Below are 13400 nucleotides of genomic sequence, written 5' to 3'. Positions count from 1 at the left end.
AAAAGAAATCAGGCGGACAAGACGAAGGTTTAGGCTGAGCTCATGAAGGATTGTGAAGCGTGAGGAGGTGGATTAGTGTGATCCCCGGCCCTCTCCATTGTAAACGTCCCGTCACTCGTCAAGGGGTCATAATTTCCGGCGACAATCTCAACTAACATCTAGAGCCCCTTCACTATCTCCCTCATCTCAATGCGCTCATCAGCGACCACAGGGGTCGTTCTTTTTTTTTAATACCACCAGCGATATAATGAACAAAACTCCTCTTCTGAGGGGTTGCCCATAGAATATATCGTTTATGGGCAAGCGTAGATGAGGATGGGCTGTACCAAATACTTTCACCGTTCAAGGAGGTACCGCCTCACAACGGTACCAAATCGACCGCTGTCATTTTAACATACATCCTTGTTTTAAATGTTGATCGCCATGGTTTTTAATCTAATAATGGAAAATTTAAAATTTTATTTTAGCATTCCAAACATTTTGTCCTTATTTCAGTATTATTTGAACATTCATAAAAATATTCGAATGAAATTTAAAGTTATTAGCGAAATACATATTTTATATATCCGATATGTGTCGATTACATATTTTCAAGTATCTATCAAGTGGTTAATAATGATTATGTATCTACATTACTTGAAGATTAATTGTGAATGAACAAAATTTTCTACCTTTGCATGGATTTGAATATATTTTATATCCGAGTAATATAATTTGGAAGTACTTATAAATAAACTGGGACTAACATAACGGTTCCTCATTAATCGTTTACAAAATACATGATAACTAATCTGGAAAACTATTTCTTCGAAGGTATAGCAGTTTTCATAAACCGTTCCAATACTTTTATAACTCTTTATGTAGGCATAATTTTTAGTTTTAAAGCATATAGATGACGTTAATGTATTGCGTGAATGCACTCGGACTCATGCAAACTTTGTTTTACGCCAAGTGGGCTAGTGCAGTTTTGGAAATTAAATTTTCTCACCGGTAGAAGACGAAGCAAAGAAATGACAGCTCAGCTAAGGCCCCGAGTAAGTGAGCAATGGGGTTTCTAAATAAATTCTTCTGGCCAGGATAATCATCTCGTTTAGAGGGCCCCAGTTTTGTTACTACTTCCTTAATTATGACACGATATTGCTCCCAAGCTTTACGTACTTTTTACATCGTTATTATTGTTATTATTGCTTTACATTTAGCACGCTGCACTGTGTGACGCAAAGCCAGATAAATGAGCATATTTGAAAGAACATGAAAATGAACTTCGTTTTTTCGGTGGAATTACGTGAAGAGACAAGAGGTGATAAGACGACATTAGGGCGTGAAGAAGTTGCTGGGTAGACAACATGAATTACTATGAAGTGTATTAAACGAGATAAATCTCACTATATATGAAATTTATTCGCCACTGAAGCTCTTACAACACGAAGAATGTACCAAAAATGACTTTTTCGGGGAATGTATGCAAACATATACTGACTGAATAATTGACGACAAATTTTAGAGGGATCCTTGGGCTTTTAATTGGACCGTAAACCTCAATAAATTTCACGAAATCTTTAAGCATTAAGGTACTAAAAAATGGTCCAAAATCTTTCCCCTTTCTCCGTTTTACACATTCAAAAAATCAGTGTTGGTTATTATGACGATAGAATTTTGCTTAGGAAATATACTCTTGATAGTGAAGAAACCATCGGTGAAATAAAAGCCTCTAAAACACTGAAGGCAGAGGCTATGGTGCTGTAAATAACAAGCCGTAAAATGAAATAATGAATATTAAACTAGAGAAGATACGCAGGTAAAAAGTATATTAGACGACGAATCATTCCAGTGGTCATATTTTTTGTTTATAAGTTGGACTATCATCTGGAAATTTTCATAGCATATGGATTACACCCATGTCAGTATCTGCTAGTTTTCCGAATTTACCTCACCATTTCACCCGATTTAATTTTTTTATTTGAGATGCAGAAATGTACTTACTGACAAGGGTTTACCGCATATCACCTAAAGATCAAGATTTAGAAACGTCTAATTTAATGCGTAGTAAAACCAAATAAGACTATCAAGAGGGAGTTATTCGTCCTCTTAACTACGCACAAATTTACAACAGGCCTCAGCACATAGCGGCTCAAGTTACGGATCAAAATAAGCAAAAACCTTTATTAAGCCGCTCTCGAGCAGCATTTTGCACGCAGAAGATGGCAAAGTAACGTATGAACTTGGAAGGCAAATTAAGTGGGCGAGCATGCGGGTCTTTCATTTGCATCGTTCTGCTCTTGGCCGAAATGGGTATGGGAGATGAAAGGATGGCAGTTCTGTCACGGATAATTCTTGCCCGTTTAGATGACTATCAAGTGGAACAGCATATATCGTGCTAGGAGGAAGTGAAATGCGGGCTTGCAGAGATTGGAAAGGAATTTGCCCACAATGATAAGGTGTCACGAATAGCATTGGAAATGATTGAGGAAATTACTAGGCTCAACAATTTTAGACAAGATCACTCGTGGATTGAAGTAAGATAAATAAACAAAAAACAAAGTAATAAATAAGTAAATTAATTAAATAAATAAATATATAAATAAATATATAAATAAATATATAAATAAATAATATTTTGTTTTCATAATTGATTTCAATCTCATTCCCACTGAGAAAACAACTAAAAAATGCATTAGAACTCATGTCTCATTGAAGCAAACGATTTATATTTAATCTCCAAACACCTCTGAGCCGTTATAAATCATGAAAACCAAGTTTCTAGGAGGGCAAGACAAAATTAAGAGATCTTTTCAAAGGAATTGGTGATAAAAATTCCGTAGGGTTAACTTAGAAACTGAATGTAAGCAAGGTCGATGTTTTAAAACTAAGTAAAGATGAAATTCAATCTTGAGGTTGGGGAAGTAATTTTTAAGGAAGGCATAGTTTTAGAAAAGGGAGCGTAGAGCTAAATTCTACAGAGGAAAAATTATTTGGCTAGATACTTGATACTACTTGAAAAATTATTTGGCTTAGATGTTTGGCAAGAAACCGGAGTAAGGTTTCTGCATGAGTTCATGAAATTAGAAAAACGTTTTAAACACTCGTGGACCAGTTTACTTGATGGATTTTGGTATAAAAGCATCCTGACTCACTTCTGAGGATTTATTATTTATGGAAGTTTCTGAAACGAATCCTAAGGTTTCTCATATTTTCCAAATTTTCTCCAGTGTAATTGAGGCACTTAATGTTACCGCACGATTTTTCGCGACCTTCACTTTCCTCTCCGTTTTTTACAGCCCGTTTGTCCGCATTTAGACGGGCCCTTGTATTCATGTTCCAAAAAAACTGTGAGAATGCATCAAAACAGAGAGTTGATTACTGCGAGAAATTTGATGAAAAACAAGTAACGCTTGTTTGATATATCTAAATCGTATTAATAAGCTTATCAGGGTAAGAAAACGCTCTCGTTCTCGTAGCTTCATCTACTCTACGAGGACCGTTGCAATTTTGGTTCATTAAACATATCCAGTAGTTTCTAATCCATCGACATTGAAGTATCCCGAGAACAGTCCAAGTTTTACTGAGTAAAAAAACTATGCTGTGTCCATTTTCAACCACCGTGAGGAGCCTTGCAAAATTACAGTGAAGTCGTTTTAGTTAACTCCCGCAGAATTCGAAAGGGATATTCTTCGCGATGCCCACGTTTCTTCTTCGTCATTACAGTCCGTTTGTCCGCATTTCTGATTGCATTCGACGGACAACTCTTTGAAACTTTGAACGAAAAAAAAAGAAGAGGGATAATAATGCGAGGACCTCAAAAATCCGCACTTCACCTCAAATCGCATCGCCTCGCTAACCCGTCCCGTCTCGTCGGACGTCAAAAAGTCGCGAGGGGCAAACTTGAGGGCTAGCGTCTTCGATGATAATAAGGTGTCCTTTTTTTCTCTTCAGTTCCATTCTCTCCCTCTCTCAACAAGAGGAATCCCTTCGAGGGTGCGTGGGCGTTGGTGAAAGAGAGTAAAGAAGGCCGCGAAGAACGAGCGGCTTTTGTCGGAAGCGACGGTTGATTGGAAGTGTTTGTTCGGGATTGGCAGATTTGGGGAGGGAGGAAGGTCCATGGGTGAGTTAGAACGTGGGATTGTGAGTTTGCCGGGTTGAACGTCGTCAAGTAGGAGAGGTGCGGAGGGAAGGAATGAAGAGAGAAGGGTTTGAAGTCTTCAGGAGATCCTTTTATTTATTTTTTTCATTTTTCGTGTCTTCGACGAGAAGTTGAGGTGCCAAAAGGATTGCGATCGAGGGAGCTTCCCCTAGCCATTTTCCCATTGTGTGCGGATATTTCAACCCTTTATGACCCAGGGTTGCTTCTGGGAGAAATTAAATTTCAAGACCTCTCACAATAGAAATGTAAAAATTTCCTTCTCAATAATAATTATTGTAGCAGCTGCATATTTCGCCATTGCACTTTGCAGCACAAAAGAACACGTGGTTTAAAATTTTCCTTAATAGAGCTAAAAATTTGTACTATTTTGATTTCACGTAGAAGTAACATTGGATTATAATGGGTTAATGAGTTTTGACCCGACGAGTTTTCGCCTGAATTATTCCCCCTCTGCTTCAATCGTTTTTTTAAAAGGAGTAATCAGTAATGAGGATGAATTTTTGAGAGGTTTTTTCCTCGCAGATAAATTGTCACTCCTTTTTTTTGTCATGCCTTCGCGCTCCAGCCCGGTATAGTGAAAATAAATGCTAATTGTTGAAGTAAAATTTATGATGCTCATAGTTGGTATGGTATTTTCCACTTATATTTAATAATTTTTGTATTTTATGCCTATCAACCGGCACGATAAAAAACACTAAGGTTTCAAACACTCATTTTCTCTTTAAGAAATTAAGATGGACAGCATTGCTTGTGAAATATTTCCCTTTTTGTTAGCTATTTTCCTCTTGAATCCGGATGGGTATGGTTTATTAATCTATTTCAGTTAAAAAAAATGATGGAGATCGTTCATTTCAATTATATTTCAAAGCGTGGTTTTCATTTATTTGGCTATCCATTTTGATAAATGATCATGCATTGTTCCATTTACTTAAATTATTAAAAGCTACATTAGTTTATAATGAGTTAAAGAGTTTTTTTACTCGACGAGTTTTCACCTAAATTATTCCACTCTGCTTCAATCGCGTTTGTTTAAGTGATAATCGGTTCCGAGGATGAATAATTGAGAGGTTTGCTCTCGAAGAAAAATTATCAGTCTCTTTTGTTCTTATTAGGCTTTCAGGTCAAGCCAGGCATTATTAAATGTTAAAGTACACATTTTTATGTGATATTTCCCACTTTTACGTAATTATTTTTAAAATGCCTAATGAAGAAATAGGCCTGTAACACTCATTTCCTCTTTATCAAATAAAGATGGACAGCATTGCCTATAAAATATTCTATTTACTTTGAAATTGTATGACTCGTATTGAAAATGCAGAATATAGTATCATGACATCAACAAAAAATTTTCTTTCCTCCACAAGTTGATAATGGTTACTTTAATTAATGGTTACTTCTTTCCCCCCTGCTTTAATACCATGCCCCATAAAGCATTTTTTTTAATAAATGAAGCCAAATGAGCGATAAAATTTCCTTTTCCCTAGAATGTTAATCACATTTGATTCTAGACACAAAATTAGCCTTTGTTTAGGTTTGTCCTCACATCGCAGATCAAGAGAGATTCGTTTCCTTGTTAAATACTCAGAAGTTAGCTTACATTTGATACCGAAATAATAGAAACAGTATGATTTGTTTTTAAGAGACAGCATGAAACATTTTTTCGTAACACGTGACGTCAAAAAATTTCTTTCCCCAACAAGTTAATAACGGTTTTAAACAAATTATTCGTAATCACTTACACTTAATTTAGATTTCCCCTCACTAATTTATTGACAATATTCCGGGAAAATGGGTTAGCAGGGATGGGATTTGAGGAGAAAAGGTTCGACGTGCTTCCACTTACCCTTTTCTCTTCAATAAAGTTTTGAGGAGGCAGCAGAATGCAATGAGACATGCGGACAAGCGGGCTGTAACGACAGAGAAGGAGATTGTAGGTCGTGAAGGATATTCCTTTTCCAGTTCCTTTTTCAGTAAACGAATACGATTTCACTGTAATTTGGCAAGGCCAGAAAGTGAAGGTATTACTCATCGCTTCGCCTTTTCATAGTTTTAGATAAGACCATCACGCGAACTGCAATGGGAAATGCGGATATACAGGTCATAGTGAAAAGGTAAAGAAAAGTGAAAAGATCGCGATGAATATCCCTCTCGAGTTCCACCGCAGTGAACGAATACGATTTCACTGAAAATTGGCTAGGCTAGAGAGTGAAGGCATTTCTTCGCCTCTTCATAGTTTTAGCAAGGGCCGTCATGCGGATTGCAATGAGAAATCCAGATTTCCCCACAGGTTGTAGTGAGGATAAAGACAAGTGAAAAGATCGCGATGAATATCCCTCTCCATTTCCACCGTAGTGAACGAAAACGACTTCATTCTCTGACAGCAAAGCCTCTTCATAAACGACAGATTCACCATGCCGTCTCTCTAAACTGCATCGAAACCATCCATTCGGAAATATTATGAACAGCATAAATCTTTATGGAGATCGCAGTGTAAAGAATTAACGACATTAATAGGATCGTTCACTCAGATACAAAATTCATTAAAAGAAATGGGCAGATGGAAGGGAAAGTAATGTAAAGACCAAAAAATAAATCTTCCCCATTCAGCTATTTGCTCTTAAGTTTACATTAAGGTAGCGCGAAAATTTCTGCTCGCATTTCAAGTGCTGTTGAATTCATTACAGATTATTAATTCTTGCTTGATATGCGATGTCATTGAGAGGGGGACTCGCTTAAAAAAAGTAAAAATAACCATAAAGATCAAATTTTGAACATAATAGTCATTCGTACTACATCAACCCTTAGATTGGTGTACTGCAGCCATCCATATCTAAATTTCCCTGAAAAATAGTTACTATTTATTTCACTCAGTTGTTGAGCTCCTCAGAAGGTTAAAACAAAAACGCCCACACCTAGCCATACTTTGGTATCGAATATGCGGGGAATACACTTGGATAAAGACTTCCATTGGTTGTATGAGAAGTCAAGTTTAACAATGGCAACATGGCATGGAATGGAAATGAATTAGGGAATGTGCAATTTACTTTCCCCAGTTATTTCTCTGATGGAATGCTGGATGAAGTATCCCTGAACTGTTTTAAACATTTTTCTTTGATTACGTAAGCGGAGTAGTTACGGATGGAAAATAATGGATGAATATGAACATGAATATTGGCAAGAGAAAAAAGGGTAAAAAATTAAATAGTGACTAAAGGTGGAAAATGAAATAACTTCAATCACCAAATCATACATTTTTAAGGCCAGGAATTTAACCAAAATCTGTTACCCGCAGAAAAAGCATGTAGTTCAAACAAGCATATGCCATTTACCATTCACCCAAAGATTACTTCAGCATGATCGAAGTGATGCTTGTTACCGGATGGCGACTCTTACATTATCATTACTCACTAGCTTTGTATTTGCAATAATCAATTCCATGACGATGATGAAAATGTTTGCAAGAATGCTAAAAACCAATGAATACTAATTCACGCCTCGATGAAAGAGAGAGAAGAAAACTGTATAGGATATGAGTAAATTTAATTAACCTACATATATACGCACAAATCAATTAAATGTTATTAGGTTACTCTTCATGAATTTATTATCACTACCAATAAAATTTGAATAAATTTTCGGCTCACGTATTTGAAATACAAAAAAATGACATATTCATTTTATATGAGCGTGAGGCATGAAAAACAGACTGAAATTTAAAAAAAATATTTAAATATAAAAAAAAAATCTTTTCACCTCATTCGACTTCTCGGAGGTCAGTTCTTAAGGTGAAACTCAATGAATCGGAAAAAAAAACTTCAGAAATCACTTCAGTTCGCGGAAAATTTCCTTTTCTATGTCAATTCCTACCAAGGAAATTTTACCCTTCATTCATGACCATTGACCATGCATGGCAAAAAAAGTTTCCACGTCCAAGAATGCAGTCAGCATGAGAATTCGACGAGGGTGATTAAAACTTTTATCAATGCCAAAAGATGAAGAAAAATCCACAAACAGAACTGCAGAGAGGACAAAGTTTTTCCCGCAGGTTTGTAAAGATAAATAAAGAAAAAAATCTCCTCGCTTTTCAGCCGCGGAGAGCGCTAACAACTCTTGACGAACGACGGTGAGAAAGAATAAAAACAGAAACTATAAAAGCGATCAAGAACAACACACTTGGACTCAAAGAAAACTAAACAATATGAATGACACAACGGACTAAAAGGACTCAGGGAGTGAGCCTCTGAAACCACGAAGGCCGTTCTTCTATAGAGGTTTTAAAAACAGGAGCGCACATGCGGAAAAACAGAAGTCGGATGGAAATTGAATGACTCGGAATGACATTTGCACACTGCAATTGAGGTGTAGAAAGAGGGATGTATTCGTCGGGTTGGCAATGATATAATTTCCAAATCGCAGCATACGAGAATAACAAAAGGGAAAAATGATGAAGTTACTCGTATGAGGAAAGTGTGGGATGTTAAAATTCATATTACCGACAATATTTTTAGGTTGGGCAGTTGGAAAATTATCAAAATTTTTATGGATAATATTTTATTTAAAATAAAGTAATATATTAGGTGAAGGAGTATTAAAATTATAATTTATATAGAGCATTATATTAGTTTTAAAGTTAATCCAACAAGTTTTATCCGAAATTATGATAAATTCAAACGTTGGTGTCATTGTGCGAAAAATCCACAGAGAAAAATTCATTCGCCTGGAACAGAACTGTGGTCCAGGCTAATGAATTTTTCTCTGTGGTTTTTTGTACTATTGTGCATCGCGGGTGGCTCCGTAAAGATATCACCTAGTAAAGTTGTTTCTAGCTTGATTTGGTGAAAGTTGGATACATCCACGATGAGAGAACACAAATGGTATTCAAACAAAGAAGGAGAAAAATATTTTTCATAAGTAATACATTTTATAAATAAAAGTTAACAAAGTCTATCACGAATTTCTGACTTATAATTAATTATATCAAAGTATTACCAATCCAATAGCAGTCAATAATAAATGTAAATTAAGTAAAATATTCCCTATTTAATTCAACTGTACTCACACAAGGACGGAGGAAAAAATATTTTAAAAATAAGAGTCAACTCAGTTTACTATGAGTTTCTGGTGTATAAACAATATCGAAGTATTAACAATCCAGAATAAAAAGATTGTCGCTGTGAAAATATACGGTCGAAGACTACGGCTGAAAACATATGGGGACCAAGGCAGAGGCAGACGGATGAGTCCTACACGTCGAAGGGAGAGTGAGAAAGAGAGAGAAGGGGGAAGAGGTACTTGCCTGCAGCTTGGACCATTGGATGCGGCCGATGCAGCGCACCGAGTTCCGCCACGCCAGCTTGGCGCCGAACACGAGCTCTGTCTCGGTGAGTTTGTAAGTGCCCCATCCCTCGCCTCCCCCGCTTAAGATCTCCTTCTGGACCTGATCCCAGCGCGCCAGGTGACTCGGGCTGTTCAACCTGCGGGGAAACAATAACACGATTCGGTGAGGGGAAAGGCGCTACAGGTATATATGATATTTTCCCTTCGTATTGCGGTCCAGCACCCAAACCTCAAAAGGGAATATTTTTCCATGTCACTCGTTCCACCATAGCGTTCAAATGGGATATACTAGCGCATGCGGCTTATTCTACAGACTTGGTTCGCTTCAAAAGAAGAATTTTTTTTAGCGTGGCATTCATAAGCTGCCGGAGAGATGAAAAAATTTATAAATTCCAATGGAGACACGTAATTTTCACGAAAAATTCCGTTTTCATACTTCTACACCTGGTATACATATTTTTGGTCTCAGTAATTTCAAATCCCGGTATAAGAATACTGAAAAACTCATGGGAATTGCATAGATAACGGTCAAGTCGTAAATGAATGAATAAAGAAACTGTAAAAATGATGGTTAATAAACAAAACTGGAACGTTGGAAATGGCATTTATGAAAAGTATACTATTCCTAAATCCAAAACTTTTTAAAAATTCATTAAGAAGGATGTGCATATGCAAAAGTTCAACAACACCTTCGTTTTTTTACAATATAGAAATATGTAATATACTTAGGAATTAAATCACAATGTTATACTTTATACGCGCTGACCGCCATGCCGTTCGTAGTGACCAGCCACGGAGCGACTATGTAAGCGAGCTAAATCCAAGCAGATTTTTGACGCTATGGGAGACCGTGACCGATTACCTTGATATGGGTCGTGACCGAAGAAGCCATGATGTCAGTAGTACATAAAAAAGAGTTAAATTCATTTGAGATTAATTTGCAATGGTACTTTTTCGTGTAATGAACTAACAATACGTGACCAATATAACACAACAATGGCGTGCCAGGAAATATTTACTAAGGTGGTCAAAGCGTTAATAGCTTAAAACATTTTAAATAGCTTTTTCGTTTACCATTAAAGAATGGAAAATTTTCAGCATATCAATAAAATTACCTCAAAGAACACAGTAGTAGGAAAGCCTATACAAAGAAACATATATATTAATTTTTATAGTGCACCTAATACTTCATTTTTATTGATTTGGTTGGCATTTTTAATTTTTGTCCCTTTATAAAAATAAATGATTTTGTCTTTATCGGGAGCATGCGTAGAAGGGAACCTCTTTTTCAACAAGTTATTGCGAATAGAGGTAAAGCTATGCCCATAGATGGACATTTATCTACCTTAGCGGGATCCGAACCGCGATCTTTGCGGTGTTAGGAAATGATGATGCCCCTCTATCACCGATGCTACCAAATTATGGTAAGAAATATATATAATGCAGGCACCAAAATTTTGTCTAAGGCAAATTATTTAGGCGCAGGATGTCATCTATGTGTTAGCTTGCACCGCAATACTAATTATTTCCCTCTGTAGAGAAAATATTTTACTTTTTTAACTAACTGTATGCGTGTGATAATATTTGTTTGCAGAATACAAAGTGAAATTAATCACCGTTATATAAGAGAAAAGGCGAGTTTAATAAACAGAGCAAAGACATCAGAGCTGGAGCATCCTAAGAGAGTAATCAGGAGAAAAAAAATGTCTTGGTTGCGTCGGTGGTCTCTTTCATTCCCCCGGAGCAACAACCTCCATTAAATTGGTTTCAAGAAAATGGAAATGCGGCTTAAAGAGGAAAACCTTGAATCTTGACCATCGTTAAGGCTTTTGTGGACTCAGGTACTCCTATCCTGTCTAAGGGAAAGAAATGATGCCTCAATGAAAGTTAAAATCTCACGCCTCATATCATGACGTTCCGAAAAAAACTTAGAAAAAAGTCCCACACTTTTACACATAGAAGTATGTGACAAATGCGGTTACTTTGCTCAACCAAAGCTTAAAATGAATACTTTAAATCTGACCTTCACAAATAGCTATTAATTCTGCCAAGTAACTACATTTTATTATAATTTAATTGACTGGATTGTTATCAAAATGATGAATGGCTCGAAAATGTATTTGCTGGAAAAGAATGAAGAGATAATAGATTGCACATAAAAACTATGGAAATAAATAAAGATTATTCATCAAGAATTAAAAATAAGTCTTAGCCTCGATTGGAGAATTTTGTTCAATTATCTCACATAAAAGATAGAATAAACTACTGCTTATGATAAAAGGATTAAAAGTAAAAAATACTGATCACTGATTTATCGTAATGGCTATAAATATTTGAATTCATTGGATATCATATTAAAATTACAAATCAACCTTAGAATATATGAGGTAGAGGAGCAAGTTTTGTTGATTAGTTAATCTGAAGCTCTATTCCGCATCTCCTGAATTTCAATCCTCATAGGAACTAATCATGCCAAATAATTCAAATAGACTAAATTTTGCTTTGAAAACTCTATGTTTGCACTGAAACAAAAGGCGAAGAAACCATGAGAGCAAGCTCAATAAAAATAAAGCAAAGTGGCGATTTTTTTTGGTAAAAGCTGAATTTGAGGAAAATGATTGGAATTATACTTTTAGAGCACGAAAATTGACGTATTTATGCTTATTGATACTATTTAATGAAATTTATCGCGTTTAAAATTAAACGCCATAAAAATCTCAACGTAAATATACGAAACGATAGAGGAACAAAAGCACAGATGGTTCAGAGTTATTTTTACTGCTTTTTTTCAAAGCTTTGATCAAGCTCGAAGGGAAAACGTATTGATTTTACCAGCACCCAGCATTTATTATCTTCTAATATTAACCGTATTGTGCCCCAAAATTCACATATTTTCGCCATAAAAATGTAATCTGCAGGAGCCACGAACATCCACAGAAACGTTCATATCTTACACGTTTGTGCATTTGAAATTACGGGAGACGAAACGACCTAATAAAAAAATATTATTTCACTGTTTTATGCGGTATATTTTAACTATTTATTTGCAGACATAAATAACACTTATTGACTTAATCGAAGCATGAAGCAGATTTTCCCGAGATGAAAAAAACTCCGAATCAATGTATTTTTTTTAACAGCGAGCAGCATATGGAGGTTGGAGGAAACAAAAAAATTAAAGCATTCATTCCGAGGGAAATCATTTTAATTTAAAGTGAAATCCAAGGAATGAGCTAAATTGCAACTCAACAGGTGCTTATGAAAACGAGGAGATCGAATAGGAATGAAATAAATACAAAATATGCCCTTGGAATTTTTAAGTATTGGAAATTCGTTTATTCCTTTGATAAAATCTAATAGTGGAACCCCGGTTTTATTTCTAATATGGAAAAATTACTATCTTCACAGTGATGGTCGAGAATACATTAATTCTTGTAAAAGCAAAGGAAAATGACACATGAGTATTAACGTTGAGCTTCCGTTCAAAGAATTAAAATTAGTATAGAATGAACCACTTGAAATAAATTGTTATTTCCTTGGAGAATTTAACTAACAAATCCGATAGTTATTAGACAGTAGAAACGAAAAGAGATCATCTTTTAGTATCCTTGTGCCCACATAAGTTTCACATTGTTAATTACATACATAAAAAGGATAAGATTTGTCAATACATTTTGATGATTATGACCAAATTATCAGCATCACAATCTTCGCTTTGTATGTTTTCACTGAAATGACAATAAATTTATATAACTTGATTTGATACAACTATCAATACAGGCTTTCCTGAGGTTCATACGTTACCATAGGTTCCTAAAATAACAGTTTTTTAGTAGGAAGGTACATTGTTTTGTAAAACAAATCAGCTGAAACTATTTAAAATCAAGATACTTTTAAATTAAAGTTTGATCAAAGGATAATT

The 13400-nt window shown here is 35.6% G+C and overlaps 1 protein-coding gene across 3 annotated transcripts in view; it reads right to left on the bottom strand.

The window, feature by feature from the left end:
- Window positions 1-13400, bottom strand: part of LOC124159043 (nitric oxide synthase-like protein) — a 271887-nt gene that overhangs the window by 68640 nt on the left and 189847 nt on the right. For all 3 annotated transcript variants that reach the window (XM_046534535.1, XM_046534534.1, XM_046534533.1), the window contains exon 4: window positions 9438-9615. In XM_046534535.1, the coding sequence (XP_046390491.1) occupies window positions 9438-9615 (178 nt within the window). The remainder of the gene's footprint in view (window positions 1-9437; window positions 9616-13400) is intronic.

Source organism: Ischnura elegans, chromosome 5 (assembly GCF_921293095.1).
Source record: "Ischnura elegans chromosome 5, ioIscEleg1.1, whole genome shotgun sequence".
Lineage (NCBI taxonomy): Eukaryota > Metazoa > Arthropoda > Insecta > Odonata > Coenagrionidae > Ischnura > Ischnura elegans.
The sequence above is the reverse complement of the archived record's forward strand: the minus strand, read 5'-3'. Positions and strand labels throughout refer to the sequence as shown.